This window comes from Electrophorus electricus, chromosome 9, assembly GCF_013358815.1.
Source record: "Electrophorus electricus isolate fEleEle1 chromosome 9, fEleEle1.pri, whole genome shotgun sequence".
Lineage (NCBI taxonomy): Eukaryota > Metazoa > Chordata > Actinopteri > Gymnotiformes > Gymnotidae > Electrophorus > Electrophorus electricus.
Window position 1 is genome coordinate 14,537,824 of NC_049543.1, and position 27,033 is coordinate 14,564,856.

At 39.0% G+C, this 27,033-nt stretch overlaps 1 protein-coding gene across 7 annotated transcripts in view; it reads left to right on the forward strand.

Annotated features, from left to right (window-relative positions):
- The window catches only part of LOC113569091, a 251,840-nt gene that overhangs the window by 190,562 nt on the left and 34,245 nt on the right, over positions 1-27,033 (forward strand). For 3 of the 7 annotated variants that reach the window (XM_035529663.1, XM_035529662.1, XM_035529664.1), the window contains 11 exons: positions 1,516-1,605; positions 3,573-3,662; positions 5,328-5,417; positions 6,033-6,621; positions 6,927-7,049; positions 7,169-7,235; positions 7,357-7,437; positions 8,104-10,059; positions 10,166-10,322; positions 12,864-13,301; positions 20,125-20,565. In XM_035529663.1, coding sequence (XP_035385556.1) covers positions 1,516-1,605; positions 3,573-3,662; positions 5,328-5,417; positions 6,033-6,621; positions 6,927-7,049; positions 7,169-7,235; positions 7,357-7,437; positions 8,104-10,059; positions 10,166-10,322; positions 12,864-13,301; positions 20,125-20,565 — 4,122 coding nt within the window. Of the gene's footprint in view, positions 1-1,515; positions 1,606-3,572; positions 3,663-5,327; positions 5,418-6,032; positions 6,622-6,926; positions 7,050-7,168; positions 7,236-7,356; positions 7,438-8,103; positions 10,060-10,165; positions 10,323-12,863; positions 13,302-20,124; positions 20,566-26,378; positions 26,829-27,033 lie in introns of all 7 variants that reach the window. The other 4 variants (XM_035529667.1, XM_035529668.1, XM_035529665.1 and 1 more) reach the window with 3 other exon arrangements.

The following is a 27,033-nucleotide window of genomic DNA, read 5'->3' on the forward strand; positions in this document are numbered from 1 at the left end:
ATAACATCATTATCATGACTGAAAAGTTCAGTATATCAAACTATTTAGAGACTAAATGTCCTCTGCAGATATCAAGTACCACACATATTAAAGAATTACGACAAAAGACAGATGACTGACTAACTCCAGTGATGACAATAGTGGTACACTGAAAATACTGCTTTTGTAACTTTTACCAAGGTGGGAGCTGCATGGTTGTGCTCAGTTGATGATTTCAGGACTTCTAAGTCATGTCAAAGCAGTAAAATGTTCTTAGCTCAGACTATTTCTGTTTATAGTTTATCCTTCTCCCTCGAGAAACTCTTGAGAAACTGTTTAAACATATTCATGCTAACAATTTGTCATGACCTGGGAGGGACTGATCGTGACAAATTGTTAAAATGAATATGTTTAAACAGTTTCTCACTGTGACGTTTAATGGGTTTAGGGAGGATGTGCGGATGAGGCACGTTAAACAGAACATACGTTTTAATCACAAGCACGACTCAACACACACACAAACACTACATGGGTCAAACACCGAGAACCTTGACGATACGACACGAGACTTATATACACTCATGACAGTTACACACAACAAGGATCAGGTGCACGACACAAGAGGGCGTGGCAATACGGACACGCACGCACACATTTGAGGGGGGAGGGGCCGTACCGTGACACTCAAGAGTTTCTCGAGGGAGAGAGATAAACTATAAACAGAAATAGACTGAGCTAAGAAAATGTTACTGCTTTGACATGACTTAGAAGTCCCGAAATCACCAACTGAGCACAACCATGCAGCTGCCACCTTGGTAAAAGTTACAAAAGCAGTATATTTTTTATGCAACTGGTAGTTTTCAGTGTACCACTATTGTCATCACTGGAGTTAGTCAGTCATCTGTCTTTGGTCGTAATTCTTTAATATGTGTGGACTCATTTACATGTGAGTTTTGATTGTTTTCAGCTTGAGCACAGGTGCATTTAGTGCAGTGGTAAGTTAACACTGTTGCTTATTATCACCATGGTGACAGGAATTACATGCAGTGTTGCACTTTTTGCGTGGCGTAGCGTTGTTACCATTAAGAGATTTTGAATCTGGTGCAGTACGTGAAAGAAAGGACTGTTTTTTTCTGACCAGTCAATGGATCGACCCATTATGTTCACCAATGGGTGTTTACTTTTAACATTGTCTTGTTTCTCTCTCTCTGAGTATGGACCCGTTTTCAATTGGAAAAAGTAATAGGAGACCCAGTCTTTATAACGTGAATGTGAATAACCAACATAAATAGCATGAGCTTGGTTAACCAGGTTTATCATCTCAAACTCTGTTCCCATCAGTAAAATGAATTGGATTGTTGACTGCTCTGTTGATGTATCTTATTTAGGTGTGCTTACTTGAGAACTACTTTTGATGTGCATTTTGTTGATGTATTTTTTGTAATTCTGATTCCAGAACAGAGATATGGAGTTTTGTCATTGTATTGGTTTCATGAGAAAGTTGTATTTTAAAACCTTTTGATTCTGTTCACACAGAATGAAGCTAGGAAGAGCATCTCCAGCTCCAACATGCGTATCTGCCAAATCTGACCAATCAATGGATCGACCCATTACGTTGTGTCATGCGTAAGTTTACTTTGTCTTAAAGTTATTTTTTCTCTCTTATATGTTTAGTAATTATTAAAAATTGATGACAGAACAATGGTGCTTTCTAGTTTTATTGTTTTTTGTTTTTTAAATTGGAGTTTACTGGTGATGTGTTGCTGAGTGGAGAGTAAAACTTGCTTGACAGTCACTGAATGAAGGGCATTTGTTTTATCCAATTATAACAAGTTCATAACAGAAAAGTGATGTTTTGTCACTACCAGTTGACTCGTAATGATGAGTTACTGAATGGAGAGTAAAAGATGAAACTGTTCTATTCATCCATGACAGACTTACTTCACAAGCTCTGTCATACACCTCCGTGAAAGGTGATCAGTCAATGGATTGACCCATTATGTTTAACAATGGGAGAGATTAATTTAACACAGACATTTTCTCTCTCCCCTCTCTCACTCTCAGTATGATATGATTAAATAACATCATTATCATGACTGAAAAGTTCAGTATATCAAACTATTTAGAGACTAAATGTCCTCTGCAGATATCAAGTACCACACATATTAAAGAATTACGACAAAAGACAGATGACTGACTAACTCCAGTGATGACAATAGTGGTACACTGAAAATACTGCTTTTGTAACTTTTACCAAGGTGGGAGCTGCATGGTTGTGCTCAGTTGATGATTTCAGGACTTCTAAGTCATGTCAAAGCAGTAAAATGTTCTTAGCTCAGACTATTTCTGTTTATAGTTTATCCTTCTCCCTCGAGAAACTCTTGAGAAACTGTTTAAACATATTCATGCTAACAATTTGTCATGACCTGGGAGGGACTGATCGTGACAAATTGTTAAAATGAATATGTTTAAACAGTTTCTCACTGTGACGTTTAATGGGTTTAGGGAGGATGTGCGGATGAGGCACGTTAAACAGAACATACGTTTTAATCACAAGCACGACTCAACACACACACAAACACTACATGGGTCAAACACCGAGAACCTTGACGATACGACACGAGACTTATATACACTCATGACAGTTACACACAACAAGGATCAGGTGCACGACACAAGAGGGCGTGGCAATACGGACACGCACGCACACATTTGAGGGGGGAGGGGCCGTACCGTGACACTCAAGAGTTTCTCGAGGGAGAGAGATAAACTATAAACAGAAATAGACTGAGCTAAGAAAATGTTACTGCTTTGACATGACTTAGAAGTCCCGAAATCACCAACTGAGCACAACCATGCAGCTGCCACCTTGGTAAAAGTTACAAAAGCAGTATATTTTTTATGCAACTGGTAGTTTTCAGTGTACCACTATTGTCATCACTGGAGTTAGTCAGTCATCTGTCTTTGGTCGTAATTCTTTAATATGTGTGGACTCATTTACATGTGAGTTTTGATTGTTTTCAGCTTGAGCACAGGTGCATTTAGTGCAGTGGTAAGTTAACACTGTTGCTTATTATCACCATGGTGACAGGAATTACATGCAGTGTTGCACTTTTTGCGTGGCGTAGCGTTGTTACCATTAAGACATTTTGAATCTGGTGCAGTACGTGAAAGAAAGGAATGTTTCTTTCTGAACAGTCAATGGATCGACCCATTATGTTCACCAATGGGTGTTTACTTTTAACATTGTCTTGTTTCTCTCTCTCTGAGTATGGACCAGTTTTCAATTGGAAAAAGTAATAGGAGACCCAGTCTTTATAACGTGAATGTGAATAACCAACATAAATAGCATGAGCTTGGTTAACCAGGTTTATCATCTCAAACTCTGTTCCCATCAGTAAAATGAATTGGATTGTTGACTGCTCTGTTGATGTAGCTTATTTAGGTGTGCTTACTTGAGAACTACTTTTGATGTGCATTTTGTTGATGTATTTTTTGTAATTCTGATTCCAGAACAGAGATATGGAGTTTTGTCATTGTACTGGTTTCATGAGAAAGTTGTATTTTAAAACCTTTTGATTCTGTTCACACAGAATGAAGCTAGAAAGAGCATCTCCAGCTCCAACATGCGTATCTGCCAAATCTGACCAATCAATGGATCGACCAATTACGTTCAGCAATGAGTGAGTTTACTTTATCACAAACATTTCTCTTTGTCAGTATGGACTCATTCCCAATATGCAAAAGTAAGAGGATACCCAGGCTCATTACATCAAGAGTATGAATAAACAAATAGTGTAACGTTGAGCGGTCAGGAGGTGGGCGCATGTGCGGAGAAGAGCGAGATTTATTCAGGACAAATCCAGAATCAGAGTCGTTAAAGCAGTCCAGGGTCAAAGAGCCAACACGGAGAGTACGGGATACATGAGCAAACAAAACAAACACAAACTTATGGGCTTTGCAAAAACATCAAAACAACTAAACACACAACCATTCAACATAAATGCAATGAAGCCTAACAATGAACAGCCAGAACACTGGGATCAAGACAGGGTTTAAATACATGAACTTAATACTAGAAACGAGGGACAGGTGTGGAAAATCAAACGAGGGGAGGAGAAAACGAAACCATGGAACGGAACTAAAAAAACACAAGACAGGGAAACCACAGAAGCTGGAACCTGGGAGGGACTGATCGTGACAAATTGTTAAAATGAATATGTTTAAACAGTTTCTCACTGTGACGTTTAATGGGTTTAGGGAGGATGTGCGGATGAGGCACGTTAAACAGAACATACGTTTTAATCACAAGCACGACTCAACACACACACAAACACTACATGGGTCAAACACCGAGAACCTTGACGATACGACACGAGACTTATATACACTCATGACAGTTACACACAACAAGGATCAGGTGCACGACACAAGAGGGCGTGGCAATACGGACACGCACGCACACATTTGAGGGGGGAGGGGCCGTACCGTGACACTCAAGAGTTTCTCGAGGGAGAGAGATAAACTATAAACAGAAATAGACTGAGCTAAGAAAATGTTACTGCTTTGACATGACTTAGAAGTCCCGAAATCACCAACTGAGCACAACCATGCAGCTGCCACCTTGGTAAAAGTTACAAAAGCAGTATATTTTTTATGCAACTGGTAGTTTTCAGTGTACCACTATTGTCATCACTGGAGTTAGTCAGTCATCTGTCTTTGGTCGTAATTCTTTAATATGTGTGGACTCATTTACATGTGAGTTTTGATTGTTTTCACCTTGAGCACAGGTGCATTTAGTGCAGTGGAAAGTTAACACTGTTGCTTATTATCACCATGGTGACAGGAATTACATACAGTGTTGCACTTTTTGCGTGGCGTAGCGTTGTTACCATTAAGAGATTTTGAATCTGGTGCAGTACGTGAAAGAAAGGACTGTTTTTTTCTGACCAGTCAATGGATCGACCCATTATGTTCACCAATGGGTGTTTACTTTTAACATTGTCTTGTTTCTCTCTCTCTGAGTATGGACCCGTTTTCAATTGGAAAAAGTAATAGGAGACCCAGTCTTTATAACGTGAATGTGAATAACCAACATAAATAGCATGAGCTTGGTTAACCAGGTTTATCATCTCAAACTCTGTTCCCATCAGTAAAATGAATTGGATTGTTGACTGCTCTGTTGATGTAGCTTATTTAGGTGTGCTTACTTGAGAACTACTTTTGATGTGCATTTTGTTGATGTATTTTTTGTAATTCTGATTCCAGAACAGAGATATGGAGTTTTGTCATTGTATTGGTTTCAAGAGAAAGTTGTATTTTAAAACCTTTTGATTCTGTTCACACAGAATGAAGCTAGAAAGAGCATCTCCAGCTCCAACATGCGTATCTGCCAAATCTGACCAATCAATGGATCGACCCATTACGTTGTGTCATGCGTAAGTTTACTTTGTCTTAAAGTTATTTTTTCTCTCTTATATGTTTAGTAATTATTAAAAATTGATGACAGAACAATGGTGCTTTCTAGTTTTATTGTTTTTTGTTTTTTAAATTGGAGTTTACTGGTGATGTGTTGCTGAGTGGAGAGTAAAACTTGCTTGACAGTCACTGAATGAAGGGCATTTGTTTTATCCAATTATAACAAGTTCATAACAGAAAAGTGATGTTTTGTCACTACCAGTTGACTCGTAATGATGAGTTACTGAATGGAGAGTAAAAGATGAAACTGTTCTATTCATCCATGACAGACTTACTTCACAAGCTCTGTCATACACCTCCGTGAAAGGTGATCAGTCAATGGATTGACCCATTATGTTTAACAATGGGAGAGATTAATTTAACACAGACATTTTCTCTCTCCCCTCTCTCACTCTCAATATGATATGATTAAATAACATCATTATCATGACTGAAAAGTTCAGTATATCAAACTATTTAGAGACTAAATGTCCTCTGCAGATATCAAGTACTGATATGAAGTGCATTCCTCTTTCACAGTTTCAGTTGACATTTTGAGTTGTGGTGACTGATTTTTATGTGTGCATTAAACATAGTGAGTTGTCAGCTATTCTGCTGACGAAGGATCACTTCAGGTGTTCAGTGTGTACAGACGTGCTGACGGAGCCAGTCTCCATCCCCTGTGGACACAGTTACTGTAAATCCTGCATCCAGACCTACTGGACCAAACCAGGCCATATAGGAAGCTACTCCTGTCCTCAGTGTAGGAAGAGATTTAAAACTCGTCCTGTTCTGAAGCCAAACTCAGAGCTGGCTAAAATGGTAGAGAAGCTGCAGCAGGCTGGGTTCAGTCCTGCTCTTCCTGCTCTCTGCTATGCTGGACCTGGAGACCTGGCCTGTGATTTCTGCACTGGGAGGAAGCTCAGAGCGGTGAAGTCCTGTCTGACCTGCCTTGCGTCGTACTGTGAAACCCATGTGAGGCAGCACTACACAGTAGCAGCCCTGCAGAGACACACGCTGGTGGAGGCGACTGAAGACCTGGAGCAGAGACTCTGCAAACTGCATCACAGAGCCCTGGAGGTCTTCTGCAAAACTGACCAGACCTTCATATGTTTTATGTGTATGATGGAGGAACACAAAGAGCATGATACAGTGATAGCCAACAGTGAAGCTCCTACTGATGAGGTAGGTTATTCAAAATGGTCATTCACATGCAACTCGGTGGGAATTACTTTTGATGGTTGTCTGTGATATGAGGGAATTTAAATACCAGATTGTGTGGTATTTTAGAGTGGGTTGTCTCTGAACCAAGATTTCAGACTTTATTTGTGACTCTGACATCTGATAGACAAGACAAACAAATCATTAGTAACAAAATTTAAAAAAAAAATCTTGCGTTTAAAGTAATACATTTTTATACACAAAGTGTTGTGTACAAATCACAGATTCTTTTAATAAAAATCTTGAATAAATGACTTTTTATGTGGCAGCTAAACACATCAGTAAATCAACATCAGAAAATCAGAAAATTTAATTCATTAGAAGAGAACAAGATGGAGAATGTGATTAATTATCTCCTAAAGGAAAACATAGAGTTGACAACAAAAGTTGAGGTAAGTTCACACTTCTTAAACTGCAGCGCCAAGAGGTTTGTTACACTGGAGAAAACATATCCATAATTGCACAGTTCCTGTGTTTTGAAATGTAAACATATGCTGTTTTGTCCTCTAAGAACTTGCAGAGAGCTGATACAGAACTGACTTACCTGGCAAAGATACTCTGCAGAGGACTTGAAGAAGGTGGGGTACAATACTGCCATTTCAGTGAAGTTCCTCACCTGTAGTTTTCTCTGTAACGTCTGTATGATTAGACTCAGTACCACAGTTAAGTAACCAGTGAATCTCACACCACTGTCTTCAGGCTTAGTAGAAATGGCTGCTCTTGGACGTCGTTTGAATCTTGGGATGTTTTATGACTGTCGCAGTGATTCTTTCAGCTCAGGTAAAAGGGTTTACTGTAATACTGTACTTTGCTTAATAAACTCTACATGTACACTAGAGTTTACATGTTTTGCAACACACAGCTTCATATTTTACATTATACATTGTTGTTCACGTTGGCAAAAAAACTTGGTTTTAGATGCTTCCATGGAAATGCATCAAATAGAAACGAGATTCAGTTGTATCCGTCTGTAAATCCTAAGTATATGTCCATGTGTTTGAGGCATTTATTATGCTCCTCAAGTGAAAACCTGCAAGGAGATTTGGAAACCAAATCTGTGTTCTATCCACCCAACATGATATCAGTAGCATGTTGGAAAAAAACACTCCCAAAAGGTTATTGTACTAATGTTTTTCTGCACTGATGCTTTACTGTATTAGTGTTTGTCTATGGCATGTTCTGTAGTGCTTTATGAATAAGCAATTACTGTTCAGATGAATTAATTGAAATTTCATGGGGTATCTAAGCCTTTGGCACAGTACTATATATATAATATGTGTAGTTATGCCACATAAAAAGTAAAAGGGATCAGGTAATTGTCTAGCTGTAGATACTGGACCAGACACATGCTGAGTAGAAATCTACAATGTTGAGGTGATCCAACTTAATTTTGTGGCCATAATACAGATTTGTTGATGCTGTGATATTTGATTATTTTTATCGTAGATGCCTTTCTATGGGATGAGAGCACTCTGTCCTCTATGAAACTATCTCTGTCTCGACCCCACACGGATGTGCGTATTTTAGAGAGAGACTCCCTGCAGGAGAGACTCGGAGCTCTGGACCTGACCACTCCTCTAAGGGCCAGTGTTGTAGCTGGATTGGTGGAGGTGTCTGGAGCTGCTGCCTTTCTGAATCACCCCACTCAGTCCCAGCTGCAGGACAGAGTCACTCTGTGCTACAGAACCTCCACCAGACTGGACATGCTCAGTCACACGCTGTTGCACAGTGGAGCTCCTCTCTCGCTGACCAGTCAGAAAACAGCTACACACGTGGTTGTGGCTGTGCTCTATGGAATCCAAGCGTTTTTTGTCTTTGATGACAAAAGGGAAAGCCGGGAGGGAAGTACTGCACTAAATGAAGTAATCAGGAGAAATTTCATTTCCCATAGTGCAATTGAACTACTTTCTGATCTTGATGAAAATCAGCAGACAAAATGTTTGTTTGATTGTGCTGTTTATACTGATGGAGGCAATTGCAAAAGTCTTGTGAATTTTGATACGGCAATAAAAATGTACAGCTCCTTACAAACCTTAGGGCCACAAGGTGAGAAAACAGTCCCTCTGAAAGTCTGGCTCTACCCTCTGAAGAATGTAGACCAAACATCTGCTTGTGCAGCTGGAGAATTAAATGATCACATACTGCTCAAAACAGAGAATGTTCTGGAGCATCTGAAGTGTCATCTTAGCATTTGTCTTGATATGATGACCATTTACTCCAGTTTTGGTGTCTTTACAAGGTTTCCAGCCATCAAAGAATCTCTTTCTGAGATTTCTTCTCATCTGCAGAAATATCAGTTAGAGATTCAGAAAGCACTTGCCTCCTGCATTAAGACCAAACGAGAGAGAGGACAAAAAGAGGGGAGGGGTTTGGAAGATCTTCTGAAGAGACATGGCCAATCACCTTTCAGTCCAGAGAACATCCAGCAGTGGTTCCTAAACAAAGATGCTGAGGTGAGGGCTTTGCAGGCATGCAGAGAGAAAAACATCACCACTGTAAAATCACAGGAGGAGTTGATGTGCATCTTACGGGACTCCCAGGACACAGTGTTGTGTTTCACTCTCACCTCATTGGAGGATAAAGATCCATTTCTCTCAGCTCTGAAGCAGCACATTGATTTAGTGAGCACAGTGAACACACAAGAGACACATCTACCATTCAGACTTCCTGATACCAGTCAGAAAATCCTCTCTGATCTTCATTCATTTATGTGCACAAAAGAGACAAATGAAGATGCAGACCAGACAGAGTTCATCGCTGCAGTTGTACCTGTGCCACAGCTTCCTGGATCTTCTATATATCTTTACCAGTGTGGTAATATTGTGAACTGCAGTGTGAACCTTGAGATGAAGCCAGAGCTCCCAGAAATACTTAATATAAAACAAACTAGTGTTACTGTGAGGCTGCAAAGATCCGAGACCCAAGTGCTTAATCATTACAGAATTGAATTCAGAACAGTGAGCTGCAGAAACATTGCTGATAGGAAATGGAAAAGTGTATTTTGTACTGGAGAGAACTGTGTGGTTTGGGGTCTGACGCCAGCGGCTCAGTATCAGCTGAGATACACTGTAATGGACTATAACAGCTTGAGCAACTATAGCAGAATCAAAGAGTTCCAGACGCTTCCTAGAGCCAGACCTGGACCTATACTTCTCAAACAGACTCAGAAATCTCTGACTGTTACCTGGAGGAAGGCTGATGGAGACACCCCTGTGCTCTGCTACATGGTGGAGTATATGGAGGCTGCTCTGGAGGGCTGGCAGTCCATTCTAACAGAGGGGCCTGGGTGTGAATGCACCATAACTGTCCCCTGCAGCACCTGTTACAGAGTCAGAGTCTCCGCTGTCTATGTAGAGGGAGATATGAGCAGACCCAGTGAGGAAGCAGAGGTCCCTGTAGACAGTGAGTTTAACCTCTGGTAATAGTTCTATATGGTGATAAGTGATAAATTCACAACTTTACGCTTTAAGTCATTTTAAATGGTTACTATTTTCATATCACATTTCAGAGTGGTGCATAAATGTCTCAGAGAGAAAGACCTCCCTCTTCCTAAAAGTGCTGAAACTGCAAACAGTGAAGAAACCAGTGGAGCTGAGCGGCTTTACAGATGAAGAGAGCGAAGTGAGGAGTTTCCTTCAGTGTCTGCCCTACATCTCCCAGCTGAGGTGAGTGAGAAGCTGTTATGTGTATTACAGGTGTAATGTTTAATATAAGTTAAATAATAATGTTTAATCTAATTTTTTCTGTGAGGTAATGAGTTTGGTCATTTTGTTTGTTTTTGTGAGTTGTTGCCTCACTATGATGAATCTGTGACTGGTATTGGTTGTAATGATGGGCGGGGTGCAGAAGGATGCAGAGATGAGCTGTGTCACACAAACACAGACTTTTATTATAACATGTAACCAAACACGAACCACAACACTAAGTATAAAGAAGACAAAATGTAATAAATGACAATCAGGACTCTAAACACGATAAAGTGGTTTACAACAGCCTACATGAGGTCAAACACCAACAGCGACTAACAACTAAACAGGACCTTAAATACATATATTAACAATGAACAGGTGTGGCACATGAGAGAGGTGTGGCAACGACCACACACACACACACACACACACACACGTACGCATACACACAAAAACCAGATGTAAAACAGGGAGGAGTCTTGGAGGAGGGGGTCAGTGATCAGACATGTTGTTGGTATAGTTTAGTGGGTAACCATACTGTGTCCACTGTGGTGTACTGTGGCTCAGTCTCCTGTCTGGGCTATACCAGTAAGAGTTCTTGGGCAAGAGTCCTAACACTACACTCGCCTGCATCTGTAGCATAATTGTAAGTCACTTTGGATAAGAGTGTCTGCTAACTGTAAGTGAATGAAATGTTGCTTTGTCAGTTGTTATGAATGTGAGCAGTGCTCAGCCCTATAAAGCATGGAAGGAAATGTTGTGTATTCACTTTGCAGGAGTTCTTGCTCTAGCTACTCTAGTTCACACTCGTACTAAAATGCAAAACAAAAACAACAGAATTTGGATGAGCTTAATTTACATTTACCTGACACTTTTATCCAAAGCGACTTACAATTATGACTGAGTACACCTTGAGCAATTGAGGGTTAAGGGCCTTGCTCAGGTGCCCAACAGTGGCAACGCTGGAATATGAACTAGCAACCTTCTGATAAAAAGTCAAGTACCTTAACCACTGAGCTACCACTGCCATTACTAAATGAATTTTGCTCCAAAATCTAAAAATGTATTCAGCACATAAGAAATTAACTTTTTTTTGGGGGGGGGCATGACTCTGATATGCTTATAGGTGATTTTATGCATGTGATGGGGATGGATAAATAAAGGAAATAGGATGATTGCATAGCTAGAAATCATTTGAGTTTTGTTGTTTTTCATCTAGAAGATACATTTAACATCCTAAGAAGTCAGTTTTTAGATTCTTAGCATTATTCACCTTTGGTTCCTGCACTCTGTTTTCTGGTTCAGAGAAAGAAAGAACCTCTAATGTGAGGATGACTTTGGTATTGAAACTGGTAATGATTAATGAGATAATGTGTGGTTGAACTGGTAATGATTAGTGAAATGATGTGTGGTTGAATATTTCTGGAAGTGTGACTACCAACAGGTCTTGCAAAGAAAGCAAAATAATGTGTATAAGCTACACTACTATCAAAACTTACAAACATTCTGTAATGGAAAAAAATAACTGGAGGCAACTGGAGATTTACTGATACATTTATGTGTAACGGCGGCCCGAGTGCAGCAGGGCATGGAACAGGAAGCACAGACTCCATAGACGCGGCAAAACATCTAATAACATTAAACACGAAAGACAACTCATACATAGGGACTATAGTGAACATAAACATACAAACAGTTTGAACACTAACAGAAACAGGGGTATTTAACATTTACATTAACAGAGACATTAGCTACAACATCGACACTAACATTAATGACCAACACTGAGGTACGCGCTGACAGGGGTTTAAATAGACAGACAAACTCTCAACATTAAACCCCGTGCAGGTGCGTGCTATCACGGGAGTGTGGCTACACACAAGGGTGAACGCACCTGCATGCGGCAGGCTGTACCATGTGACTTGGGGTGTGGCTCTGATGCATCCTTTCCAGGACTGCGAGCCCCAGGCTGCCATGTACACATAAACAAACACTGTACAGCTCTGCCCGGTTCCTACTCTCTATGAGGCGGGCTAGGAACCGAAATCCCAGAAGACAATTCAAACAGAGGGAGGATGGCAGAATCCCTTCCTCCCTCAGGGCAGTCCGGTACGCTCCTCGTAAGTTAAAGCCCACAAGTGAGTTTAGCGAGTTGGCAAATAACCCCACAAAATCACAGTCACAGACAAATTCATCACTTACATGAAATTCTAAGTTCAACACACTGCCTCTAGGAGGGAGACCATGAGTGTAGGAGGACATTAAAGAGTGATTTTGTTGTTATTGTTAGACCTGCATTACAAGGCCAGTTTATTTTGCCCCAGTTTGTGCTGTCCTGCCATCTGCATGCTTACATGACTGATCTGACAAAGGGTGTGGTCACTACAATAGAAATCACTTTTCACATATAATGATGTTTCTCCTGTCAGTATATCTGTTGTTACTTTATATTTATGCTTATTTTATTAGTTAGCTTCATTTAATCTCTGTTTTGTGATTCTTTCTCTATTCCAACAGGTTTCATTATGATACAAAAAAGAAACTGTCCACAGTAGAGTTTCTGCTGAAGCTGAATGTTGCAGCAGCAGAGTGTGATGCAGCTACAGGAGAGAGTTTCACTAAGCTGCTGACATCTGTGTGCAGCTACACAACCTTCCCTTTTCGAGATGATGTGCGCATTAAAACTTCACAGTGTGATTTCCTGCTGGAGCTGTTCTCACAAGTGAAGGACTATGAGACTCAAACAGGCAGGAGTGTCCTTCCAGCATTACAGCCAGTTTACCAGTCAGCTCCTGCAGTCTGGAACATAGACCTCTCAGAGAGAAAGACCTCCCTCTTCCTAGAAGTGCTGAAACTCCAAACAATGAAGAAACCAGTAGAGCTGAGAGGCTTTACAGATGAAGAGAGTGAAGTGAAGAGTTTCCTTCAGTGTCTGCCCTACATCTCCCAGCTGAGGTGAGTGAGAAGCTTTTATAAGTATTACTGTGTCACTGTGAGTGATCAGCAGATGGTGCAGGTTAGATGTGTGAATGAAATGTTGATTTGCATTTGGTATGAGTTCAGGATTATAAACGTTTGGCCAACTCCACATTCAGATACTAAATCAGAAATAATGGTTGAATGAACCTAATAAATTAACCTCACTTCAAAGTACATATAAATCACTACATTAGAGATTAAGTGTTTGCTGACGAGGGTAAAATTATTAAACCAGCCATCAAATCACAATAGTAACGTGATATGAAAAATCTGAAAAAGTTCTGAGATGTAATTTTTTATGAATCTACCTCAAACATGTATCAGATAAGTGTCACAAAGGAGTCCCAGATAAAGCATAGAATCAAGTGCAGGTTTAATGTCATAGTGTCTTAGACGTCACACCTTTAACCGTGAGGGGTTTAAATACCCTTAATAGGGTCAGTAATAGACAAGTGTGTGACAGTTAGTCGCTATTCAGAAATTAGCGACCTCTGCTGGTAAAAGGAGGAGCTGTCACAGGCAGACGTGACAAACCTCTTACTAGTAATGTATCTGTATTTAAGAAAGGTGCTCTACCAGTATCACAACATTTATGGCCCTTCAGTTATTTATGAATTGACTGTTCTCAGATTATTCTCGTGGAGCTCTGTGGACTGACATGGGGATCTTGAATGTACTTTGTTATGTTTACTATCATGTCAGTGATTTGTTGGTCTGTATCTGCATGTTAATTTCTGTTTTTAACCCTCTACCTGGCCTGTTTTATAAAATGGATACATACCCATTAATAAAATCAAACAAATAACATGACAAACAAACAAACCACAAAACACGTCCAAGTTCTAACCACTTGGTTCATAAGACCGAGGCCCCTTATGCAAAAGCTCTGCATAAACTCCTTGTTTATCACGTCATATATATTGCTTCAAGAATAACTGTGTGATATCAAACTACATCTAATTTCCATACTAACATTATAACAGCTCCTTAACTGTATCCAATAAGCCCACCAAAATCGTTTTTCAGGCATTTTCCATATGAACTGATATTGGACTGATTTTAAACTGGATCTCTGTTGGGCAAATAAAAGATTAATCTCTGATTTGAAAATGTATTTATTATATTATAAAATGTCCATTTTATAATTTAAAATAGATATTTTATAAAGTAAGTCAAAAGTCTGACATCATCTTATTTGGTGCAGTAGCAGCTTTTAAACTTGTGTGTTCCAAATAAGTCTACATCATGATTTATTGACAAATTATAGAGTATAGTTTACAAAGAAAAATGAAACAAAGCCCCCAGTTCCTGGAGCACATGGGAGATTTGACCATCAAATATTAAAACAAGTTCCTTGTGATTGGATCACCCAAGACGCATGTTCATGCCAGGTGTGGACAGGACCTGAGAGAGACCCTCACCTCTTCATATCAGCCATGCATGCCTGCACAGTGATGAGTAGATACAGAGGGAGTCACTTGCCATTGCAGAGGTCTCTCTCTACACCAGGGTTTCATCTGAGGCAGGCCAAGCCTGCTTATAGGCAGTTTATAAACATTAAAGATTCATATTTAAGATTTGAAGCTCCAAACTATTAGATTTGCACATCAATTCTGTACAGAAAATGTTGGTTACAATTTTCCTCAGGATCATAAAGAAGGTTTGTCTTCATTGTCACTCTCATCACTACAACCTATACAAGCATCTCTCAAATGTAACAGCTGTGATATAAGTGGTTGCTCTCGCCTGATTGGGTCTATGAGATGATCATTCCAGTATGTTCCACCCCCACGCAGAAGATGAAGGGCAGGTGTGGAGATCATAAAACCATAATCTACTGGCCATAGAGGAAAAGCTCCTCTAGCCCTTGGCATAAAGGCAGTGGGCTAACGTACTGTTAGCCTTAATCTGGAGGTCTGGGCACCCTAATGAAGGTTGAGGTTAGAGGCCTTTGTAGGGTAGAGAGCAGGAATGTCTAGTTTTGTGTTACAAGACAATCTGAGAGAATTTTCCTTAGACCTGAGAATGAGAACATTCCTGCTTGATGTGAGCCTGCATGCTGCTCTTCATCAGAGTGTCTCTGCAGAGAGTGATTTTATCTTGTTTTAAAACGTGAACACTGTAACTTCCTCCTGGATCTGTACTCACATATGAAGAAATATGAGACTCAGACAGGCAAGAATGCCCTGCCAGCATTACAGCCAGTTTACCAGTCAGCTCCTGCAGTCTGGAACATAGACATCTCAGAGAGAAAGACCTCTTACTTAGAAGTGTTGAAACTCCAAACATTGAATAAACCAGTAGAATTGAGAGGTTGGTCAGATGAAGAGAGAGTGAAGTAAGGAGTTTCCTTCAGTGTCTGCCCTACATCTCCCAGCTGAGGTGAGTAAGAAGCTTTTATAAGTATTACAGGAGTAACGTTTAAGTTTGAACCTGTTTGTTTTGCATGTTAATGAGATTTTAGCTGTTCTTTTTTTTTTGAGTTGGTGAGTGATCAGCAGATGGTGCAGGTTAGATGTGTGAATGAAATGTTAATTTGCATTTGGTATGAGTTCAGGAATATAAAAGTTTGACCAACTCCACATTCAGATACTAAATCAGAAATAAGGTTTGAATGAACCTAATAAATTAACCTCACTTCAAAGTATATATAAATCACTACATTAGAGATTAAGTGTTTGCTGAGGAGGGAAAAATGAATAAACAAGCCATCAAATCTCAATAGTAACGTGATCTGAAAAATCAGAAAGTTCTGAGAAGTTATTTTTTATGAATCTACCTCAAACATGTATCAGATAAGTGTCACAAAGGAGAGCCAGATAAAGCATAGAAGCAAGTGCAGGTTTAATGTCATAGTGTCTTAGACGTCACACCTTTAACCATGAGGTGTTTAAATACCCTTAATAGGGTCAGTAATAGACAAGTGTGTGACAATTAGTCGCTATTCAGAAATTAGCGACCTCTGCTGGTAAAAGGAGGAGCCGTCACAGGCAGACGTGACAAACCTCTTACTAGTAATGTATGTGTATGTAAGAGAGGAGCTCTACCAGTATCACAACATTTATGGCCCTTCAGTTATTTAGGAATTGACTGTTCTCAGATTATTCTCATGGAGCTCTGTGGACTGACATGGGGATCTTGAATGTACTTTGTTATTTTTACTATCATGTCAGTGATTTGCTGGTCTGTATCTGTATGTTAATTTCTGTTTTTAACCCTTTACCTGGCCTGTTTTATAAAATGGATACATACCCATCAATAAAATCAAACAAATAACACGACAAACAAACAAACCACAAAACACGTCCAAGTTCTAACCACTTGGTTCATAAGACTGAGGACCCTTATGCAAAAGCTCTGCATAAACTCCTTGTTTATCACATGTCATATATATTGCTTCAAGAATAACTGTGTGATATGGAACTACTTCTAACTTCCATACTAACATTATAACAGCTCATTAACTGTATCCAATGAGCCCAACAAAATTGTTTTTCAGGTATTTTCATTATTGAACTGATATTGAGCTGATTTAAAATGGATCTCTGTTAGGCAAATGCAAGATTAATCTCTAATTTGAAAATGTATTCATTATATTATAAAATGTCCCTTTTATAATTTAAAATAGATATTTTATAAAGTAAGTCAAAATTCTGGCATCGGCTTAATTGGTAGAGTAGCACCTTTTAAGCTTGTGTGTTCCAAGTAAGACTACATCATGATTTATTGACAAAAAATAAAGTACAGTTTACAAAGAATTAACAGCAGCAACATTTATTCAGTAAGAGGTTAAGTATTAAAAAATGGAAAAAACAACAATCCCTGGAACACATGGGAGATTTGACCATAAAATATTAAAACCCTGTGGGAAGTTCAGACTGAGAAACATAATCCAAGAACAGGTTTCCAGAATGCATGATAAACTTAAAACAAAGTGAGGATAAGCAGGAAGGGAAACACGGAGGTAAAACTAATAAAAACAGATTAAGAACACGGGAACAGAGAACAATATGGAAAACGAACAGGCGGGGCAAGAATACATACAGTAGAACTCCAGTGTAGTGACGGGATGTTGGATACTGAGGCATCAAAGCTCATATCACTATTGCAAAGCACATTGATTCAACACAGTGTACTGAAGCTTGTATGATAGTTACTATTACCATGTGACTAATGACTGGATAGTGGTGGGACTGTTTGATAGGTTTAGCACTGTCCTATAACTTGCTTGCTATAAGGGGGTGAAATCCTTTTACTACAAAACTTGAAATTTTCTGGAAAATATGGAAGCTAAAAGGGGGAAGAAACGTCACAAAACTTTCAGAACATGTCAACCTGTTGTCTCCCAGTGCAGTTTGCAGCATTTTATTGTACAGACTTGAACACAATAGTCTAAACCACCTTTAAAATCACATTGCAACATCATATTTGTTATTCATTTATTCCATTAAATTTAGCATTTATTATGCATATCGTAATTTATTACTTGCAGCCAGTACAGCGAAAACTGATAAAAGTTCGCACTTGGAGGAACTCCTCATTAAAACACTTTAAGGTCATTTTAAATGGAGTTTACTAGGCTTAAATGGTTTCAAAGTGACTAATGGTTAAAAAGACAATGTGTTAATTTTTAAATAAAAGATATATTTACATGCATGGAGCCCAAATATAACGTGGACTAAGCATCATATTATTATTTTACCCACACACAGAAATATTATGTTATTCTCATTCAAAGATTGCTTATTGCTTGTAGTCGGCATGCTTTTTGTTGTGCTGTATCATTTAAACCCACCTTTTTAAAAAATCAAATTTTTGAAAATATTCAGATGTCCAGAAAAATGTCCTTATATGTAGACATGTGAATGTAATTAGAAACTCTGTGTGCATACTTGGTATTGTTAAATATAGGTGCATCTCTCAGTGAAGCTAATGGTTTGACCTTGAGATTAGCTGTCACAATGAGAGAGGCAGGGCAAGACACAAGTGTGTTGTTGAACTTTGTTTATTAGGAAAAACAGAAACATAATCCAAGAGCAGATTTCCAGAAAGCATGATAAACAAAAAACAAAGTGAGGATAACCAGGAAGGGAAACACGGAGGTAAAACTAATAAAAACAGATTTAGAACACGGGAACAGAGAACAATATGGAAAACGAACAGGCAGGGCAAGAATACATACAGTAGAACTCCAGTGTAGTGACGGGATGTTGGATACTGAGGCATCAAAGCTCATATCACTATTGCAAAGCACATTGATTCAACACAGTGTACTGAAGCTTGTATGATAGTTACTATTACCATGTGACTAATGACTGGATAGTGGTGGGACTGTTTGATAGGTTTAGCACTGTCCTATAACTTGCTAGTTATAAGGGGGTGAAATCCTTTTACTACAAAACTTGAAATTGTCTGGAAAATATGGAAGCCAAAAGGGGGAAGAAACGTCACAAAACTTTCAGAACATGTCAACCTGTTGTCTCCCAGTGCAGTTTGCAGCATTTTATTGTATTACATTTTCGCATAAAAATGGAAACAATTATTTTCAACATTTTATTGTAGAACGTTAACAACTAAACATCATTAATGATCATCAGATTTTTGAAATGAAATATGAAAATGGTGTCGTGTTGTATACTTTCCTGTACTTCACAGTTTTGAAATTATGACTGCTATAATTTTCAAAGACCACCAGGGGCCACTGTTTTGGCATCGCCTTTCAATGCTCCAATGTTTCAAATCTTTTACCAACACTGTCAGGAAGAAGCTCCAAACGTAGCCTACTACATAGTGTATACTGTATACTGGTCCCCAAAGCAGTATGCAGTTTAGTATCCAGTATGCACCAAATGCAAACCATGCTACGGAGTCATGTGAACGTATGAAGGTTCCGCCCACTTGTGAAAGATTTTCTGCCACCGTTGCATACGGGATGCAGTACGCTACAAAGAGCTCTGCTCGTGTACTGGAATATTAGCCTGGAGTAGGACGTCATTTGTGTATCTTTCTCATACTAGAAAAATGTATTTTATTCTCATACTGCATACAGCGTACTGGTTTGGTGGCCCTATCAGTATTTCAGTAGTATGTAGTAGGCCATTTCAAGCACTGCAATGGTTTCCTCTGTCCATCACTACTCAAACAAAAAGGGTGAAGACAGCCCAAAAAAACAAGAGATGAAGACACAGAAACACGAGGTATAAATACACAGAGCAATCAAATCAGAAAAGAAACAGATGAGACAAATCAAGGGTGGGGAAAACTGGAACAAGGGGCGGAAACGAACAGAACCAACAGAAAGGAACACATAGTTAGGCATCACTATAGTGGAGTGTAGTAGTGCTCTTCAGTGTAGTGGAGCTGAGCGCAGTGACCTTTGACCTCCAGCACTTCACCCTCATCTTTACAGGCATCATATCCCGTGTTAAACGGTCAAGCGATAAAAACAAATGGAAAACATGAAATCATGAAATGTATAATATCATTTTGCATTAAATTTCTTAGTCAATGAAGTTGAAGAAACAAACTTTCTCCAGTAGGGTGCATTATGGGTGTAGGAGAACAATCATTATTTTCATTGTGTTCATACCTGCTGTACACCACCAGTTCAGTTCATTTGTGCCACTTCAGTTTGAGCTGTTCTACCTGCATAGTTGTGTGATTGAGCTGGTTGAAGCTGATTGAGGGTTAATGTGAGCTCGGCCACTGTCTGTTTTTACTTTGTTATTACTTAGGTTTCTGCTTTTTTATTGTTTTATTTTTGTTAAATCTCTCTTATTGACTCTTTGCATTCCAACAGGTTTGAGCGTCCTGGTCATTATAATAAAGAAAAGAGAAGATCTATAATGAAGTTTCTGCTGAAGCTGAATGTTGCAGCAGCAGAGTGTGATGCAGCTACCGGAGAGAGTTTCACTAAGCTGCTGACATCTGTGTGCAGCTACACAACCTTCCCTTTATATTCTAAGAGTGCTTATCAGTGTGATTTCCTGCTGGATCTGTACTCAGAAGTGAAGACCTATGAGACTCAAACAGGCAGGAGTGTCCTTCCAGCATTACAGCCAGTTTACCAGTCAGCTCCTGCAGTCTGGAAAATAGACCTCTTAGAGAGAAAGACCTCCCTCTTCCTAGAAGTGCTGAAACTCCAAACAGTGAAGAAACCAGTAGAGCTGAGAGGCTGGTCATATGAAGAGAGTGAAGTGAGGAGTTTCCTTCAGTGTCTGCCCTACATCTCCCAGCTGAGGTGAGTGAGAAGCTTTTATAAGTATTACAGGGGTGACGTTTAAGTTTGAATCTGTTTGTTTTGCATGTTAATGAGATTTTAACTGGTCTTTGTTTTTGTGAGTTGGTCTCTGTGAGTGATCAGCAGATGGTGGAGGTTAGATGTGTGAATGAAATGTTGATTTGCATTTAGTATGAGTTCATACTCAACAATAAGGGTTGAATGAACCTAATAAATTAACCTCACTTCAAAGTACATATAAATCACTACATTAGAGATTAAATGTTTGCTGAGGAGGGTAAAATTATTAAACCAGCCATCAAATCTCAATAGTAACGTGATATGAAAAATCTGAAAAAGTTCTGAGATGTACTTTTTTATGAATCTACCTCAAACATGTATCAGATAAGTGTCACAAAGGAGTCCCAGATAAAGCATAGAATCAAGTGCAGGTTTAATGTCATAGTGTCTTAGACGTCACACCTTTAACCGTGAGGGGTTTAAATACCCTTAATAGGGTCAGTAATGGACAAGTGTGTAGTAGCCATTCAGAAATTAGCGACCTCTGCTGGTAAAGCGAGGAACCGTCACAGGCAGACGTGACAAACCTCTTACTAGTAATGTATGTGTATTTAAGAGAGGAGCTCTACCAGTATCACCACACATTTATGGCCCTTCAGTTATTTAGGAATTGACTGTTCTCAGATTATTCTCATGGAGCTCTGTGGACTGACATGGGGATCTTGAATGTACTTTGTTATTTTTACTATCTTGTCAGTGATTTGTTGGTCTGTATTTGTATGTTAATTTCTGTTTTTAACCCTCTACTTGGCCTGTTTTATAAAATGGATACATACCTATCAATAAAAATCAATTACAAGATAAACAAACAAACAAACAAACAAACAAACCACAAAACACGTCCAAGTTCTAACCACTTGGTTCACACGACCGAGCACCCTTATGCAAAAGCTCTGCATAAACTCCTTGTTTATCACATGTCATATATATTGCTTCAAGAATAACTGTGTGATATGGAACTACATCTAATTTCCATACTAACATTATAACAGCTACCAGTATCACAACATTTATGGCCCTTCAGTTATTTAGGAATTGACTGTTCTCAGATTATTCACATGGAGCTCTGTGGACTGACATGGGGATCTTGAATGTACTTTGTTATTTTTACTATCATGTCAGTGATTTGTTGGTCTGTATCTGTATGTTAATTTCTGTTTTTAACCCTCTACCTGACCTGTTTTATAAAATTGATACATACCTATCAATAAAAATCAATTACAAGACAAACAAACAAACAAACCAACAAACACATCCTAGTTCTAGCCACTTGGTTCACAAGACCGAGCACCCTTATGCAAAAGCTCTGCATAAACTCCTTGTTTATCACATGTCATATATATTGCTTCAAGAATAACTGTGTGATATGGAACTACATCTAATTTCCATACTAACATTATAACAGCTCATTAACTGTATCCAATAAGCCCACCAAAATCGTTTTTCAGGCGTTTTCCATATGAACTAATATTGGACTGATTTTAAACTGGATCTCTGTTGGGCAAATAAAAGATTAATCTCTGATTTGAAAATGTATTTATTATATTATAAAATGTCCATTTTATAATTTAAAATAGATATTTTATAAAATAAGTCAAAATTCTGGCATCGGCTTAATTGGTACAGTAGCACGTTTTAAGCTTATGTGTTCCAAATAAGACTACATCATGATTTATTGACAAATTATAAAGTATAGTTGTAATGTTGAGCGGTAAGGAGGCGGACACACGTGCGGAGAAGAGCGAGATTTAATAGGGGCAAATCCAGAATCAGAGTGGTTCTAACAGTTCAGGGTCATTGAGCCAACACGGAGAGCACGGGGATACATGACAAACGAGACAAGGGCTAGAATACACGAGTAACTAAACACAAACAGCGACGAGAACTAAACACACGAAAGCACACAGGAGAAGCAGGCTATAACAGAGCAGGAAACGCAGAGGCTAGGATAACACGAAGGCACGGAGTACAAAGAAACAACCATTAGAATAAACATATATAACCATTGTGGTGGAATTTTGAACAAACAGCAAGTCAGACGTGATTAAGAGAGTAATTTAATAAAGAAAATAGGACACACAAAACACAGCTGTGTGAGAGCTAATGCTCGAAAGCGAAAGCTCTAAAGGGGTAGACTGACTCTACTCCTTATATCTAAACTTCAACCCCCTCCCCAAGGAGGGGGTGCTCTGTGATCTTGTTTACGCACTCCCTGCTCCATTTGGTGATGAACATTCCTGCATATTCCAGGACGCTTCAAAGGACAGACACCATTTGCAAGAAAACAAAAGCCTAATCCCTCTTTACATCCCCTGCAGGTCACAAAGCACATGCAGGTCATAAAGCAACATTCCCACAGTCATTTGTTCACACAATATACAGAGACAGAGTTTGCAGACTAAACCATTCATATAGGATTATGTGATGGAAAGGATTAACATGATTATATATGAATCATTACATATGAATCACGTGATAATACATGATCAAATAATATTTTCCATCACACCATCAAGGAACAGCCCCAACCAAGGCACACAACAGGGTTTAAATACATGAACCAAAGGTAGAAACGAGGGACAGGTGCAAGCAATCAAATGAGGGGTGGAGAAAACGAAACCAAGGCATGGAAGCAGGGAGTGCAGGAAAACAGACGACACGGAAACCGTGACAACAGGGACGGCAGGATGACAGCCATTCCTGACAATAGTTTACAAGGAATTAACAGCAGCAGCATTTATTCAGTAAGAGGTTAAGTGTTAAAAAATGAAAAAAAGCCCCCAGTCCCTGGAACACATTGGAGATTTGACCATCAAATATTAAAACCCTGTGGGAGGTTCAGTCTGAGAACTGAGTGGATTCTTTAAGGAAGAGATTTATGAAATAGTCTAAAAGCACCATCTTCTCCAACAACCTTGACACCAAGAACTGCAACTTTCCCAGTGATGCAGACGGTTCTGTTCCCTCCCACTTCCACCTGTACTCCGGTACATAATCTTACAGGATTTGTCATGGACCAGTCACATCCTGTCTCATCTACATTGTAGATATTCTGGGGTTTTGTTGTGACATCTGTGAGATGAGCATATCAAAGCAGTGGGTGAATATGCCAGTATCAGCTGAGGTCCTCACTGTAGCCACAGGAAACTGTTCTGATTTGTGAATGGTCTGCTCCAGATGATCTCACATAAAATGGTAAAATCATTTTCTCCCAGTGGAGAAAGGGCACTGAATTCCACTAGCCAGATTATAATCCAGAACAAGATGTAAAAGGTCTGTTTGAGTGAAGCTCCAACCCCAGTCACACATGACCTGCCAGGATTGGAACAGACTTGAACACAATAGTCTAAACCACCTTTAAAATCACATTGCTACCTCATATTTGTTAGTCATTTATTCCATCAAATTTAGCATTTATTATGCATATCGTAACTTATTACTTGCAGCCAGTACAGCAAAAACTGATACAAGTTCGCACTTGGAGGAACTCCTCATTAAAACACTTTAAGGTCATTTTAAATGGAGTTTACTAGGCTTAAATGGTTTCAAAGTGACTAATGGTTAAAAAGACAATGTGTTAATTTTTAAATAAAAGATATATTTACATGCATGGAGCCCAAATATAACGTGGACTAAACATCATATTATTATTTTACCCACACACACAAATATTATGTTATTCTCATTCAAAGATTGCTTATTGCTTGTAGTCGGCATGCTTTTTGTTGTGCTGTATCATTTAAACCCACCTTTTTAAAAAATCAAATTTTTGAAAATATTCAGATGTCCTGAAAAATGTCCTTATATGTAGACATGTGAATGTAATTAGAAACTCTGTGTACATACTTGGTATTGTTAAATATAGGTGCATCTCTCAGTGAAGCTAATGGTTTGACCTTGAGATTAGCTGTCACAATGAGAGAGGCAGGGCAAGACACAAGTGTGTTGTTGAACTTTGTTTATTAGGAAAAACAGAAACATAATCCAAGAGCAGATTTCCAGAAAGCATGATAAACAAAAAACAAAGTGAGGATAACCAGGAAGGGAAACACGGAGGTAAAACTAAGAAAAAACAGATTTAGAACACAGGAACAGAGAACAATATGGAAAACGAACAGGCAGGGCAAGAATACATACAGTAGAACTCCAGTGTAGTGACGGGATGTTGGATACTGAGGCATCAAAGCTCATATCACTATTGCAAAGCACATTGATTCAACACAGTGTACTGAAGCTTGTATGATAGTTACTATTACCATGTGACTAATGACTGGATAGTGGTGGGACTGTTTGATAGGTTTAGCACTGTCCTATAACTTGCTAGCTATAAGTGGGTGAAATCCTTTTACTGCAAAACTTGAAATTTTCTGGGAAATATGGAAGCCAAAAGGGGGAAGAAACGTCACAAAACTTTCAGAACATGTCAACCTGTTGTCTCCCAGTGCAGTTTGCAGCATTTTATTGTATTACATTTTCGCATAAAAAGGGAAACAATTATTTTCAACATTTTATTGTAGAACGTTAACAACTAAACATCATTAATGATCATCAGATTTTTAAAATGAAATATGAAAATGGTGTCGTGTTGTATACTTTCCTGTACTTCACAGTTTTGAAATTATGACTGCTATAATTTTCAAAGACCACCAGGGGTCACTGTTTTGGCATCGCCTTTCAATGCTCCAATGTTTCAAATCTTTTACCAACACTGTCAGGAAGAAGCTCCAAACGTAGCCTACTACATAGTGTATACTGTATACTGGTCCCCAAAGCAGTATGCAGTATAGTATCCAGTATGCACCAAATGCAAACCATGCTACGAAGTCATGTGAACGTATGAAGGTTCCGCCCACTTGTGAAAGATTTCCTGCTTCCGTTGCATACGGGATGCAGTACGCTACAAAGAGCTCTGGTCGCGTACTGGAATATTAGGCTGGAGTAGGACGTCATTTGGGTATCTTTCTCATACTAGAAAAATGTATTTTATTCTCATACTGCATACAGCGTACTGGTTTGGTGGCCCTATCAGTATTTCAGTAGTATGTAGTAGGCCATTTCAAGCACTGCAATGGTTTCCTCTGTCCATCACCACTCAAACAAAAAGGGTGAAGACAGCCCAAAAAACAAGAGATGAATACACAGAAACACGAGCTATAAATACACAGAGCAATCAAATCAGAAAAGAAACAGATGAGACAAATCAAGGGTGGGGAAAACTGGAACAAGGGGCGGAAACGAACAGAACCAACAGAAAGGAACACATAGTTAGGCATCACTATAGTGGAGTGTAGTAGTGCTCTTCAGTGTAGTGGAGCTGAGCGCAGTGACCTTTGACCTCCAGCACTTCACCCTCATCTTTACAGGCATCATATCCCGTGTTAAACGGTCAAGCGATAAAAACAAATGTAAAACATGAAATCATGAAATGTATAATATCATTTTGTGTTCAATTTCTTAGTCAATTAAATTGAAGAAATAAACTTTCTCCAGTAGGATGCATTATGGGTGTAGGAGAACAATCATTATTTTCATTGTGTTCATACCTGCTGTACACCACCAGTTCAGTTCATTTGTGCCACTTCAGTTTGAGCTGTTCTACCTGCATAGTTGTGTGATTGAGCTGGTTGAAGCTGATTGAGGGTTAATGTGAGCTCGGCCACTGTCTGTTTTTACTTTGTTATTACTTAGGTTTCTGCTTTTTTATTGTTTTATTTTTGTTAAATCTCTCTTATTGACTCTTTGCATTCCAACAGGTTTGAGCGTCCTGGTCATTATAATAAAGAAAAGAGAAGATCTATAATGAAGTTTCTGCTGAAGCTGAATGTTGCAGCAGCAGAGTGTGATGCAGCTACCGGAGAGAGTTTCACTAAGCTGCTGACATCTGTGTGCAGCTACACAACCTTCCCTTTTAGAGATGGTGTGCGCTTTGAAACTTCACAGTGTGATTTCCTGCTGGATCTGTACTCAGAAGTGAAGAACTATGAGACTCAAACAGGCAGGAGTGTCCTTCCAGCATTACAGCCAGTTTACCAGTCAGCTCCTCCAGTCTGGTACATAGACCTCTCAGAGAGAAAGACCTCCCTCTTCCTAGAAGTGCTGAAACTCCAAACAATGAAGAAACCAGTAGAGCTGAGAGGCTTTACAGATGAAGAGAGTGAAGTGAGGAGTTTCCTTCAGTGTCTGCCCTACATCTCCTGGCTCAGGTTTGTAGCACATATGTTTCTATTGCATTTTTCACAACTATGTAATGCTTCATTAGCTACCTCTGCTTACTGTCTTGGCAATTTTAATAAATAAATAAATACATTTTCTATCTATCTATCTATCTATCTATCTATCTATCTATCTATCTATCTATCTATCTATCTATCTATCTATCTATCTATCTATCTATCTAGCTATCTATCT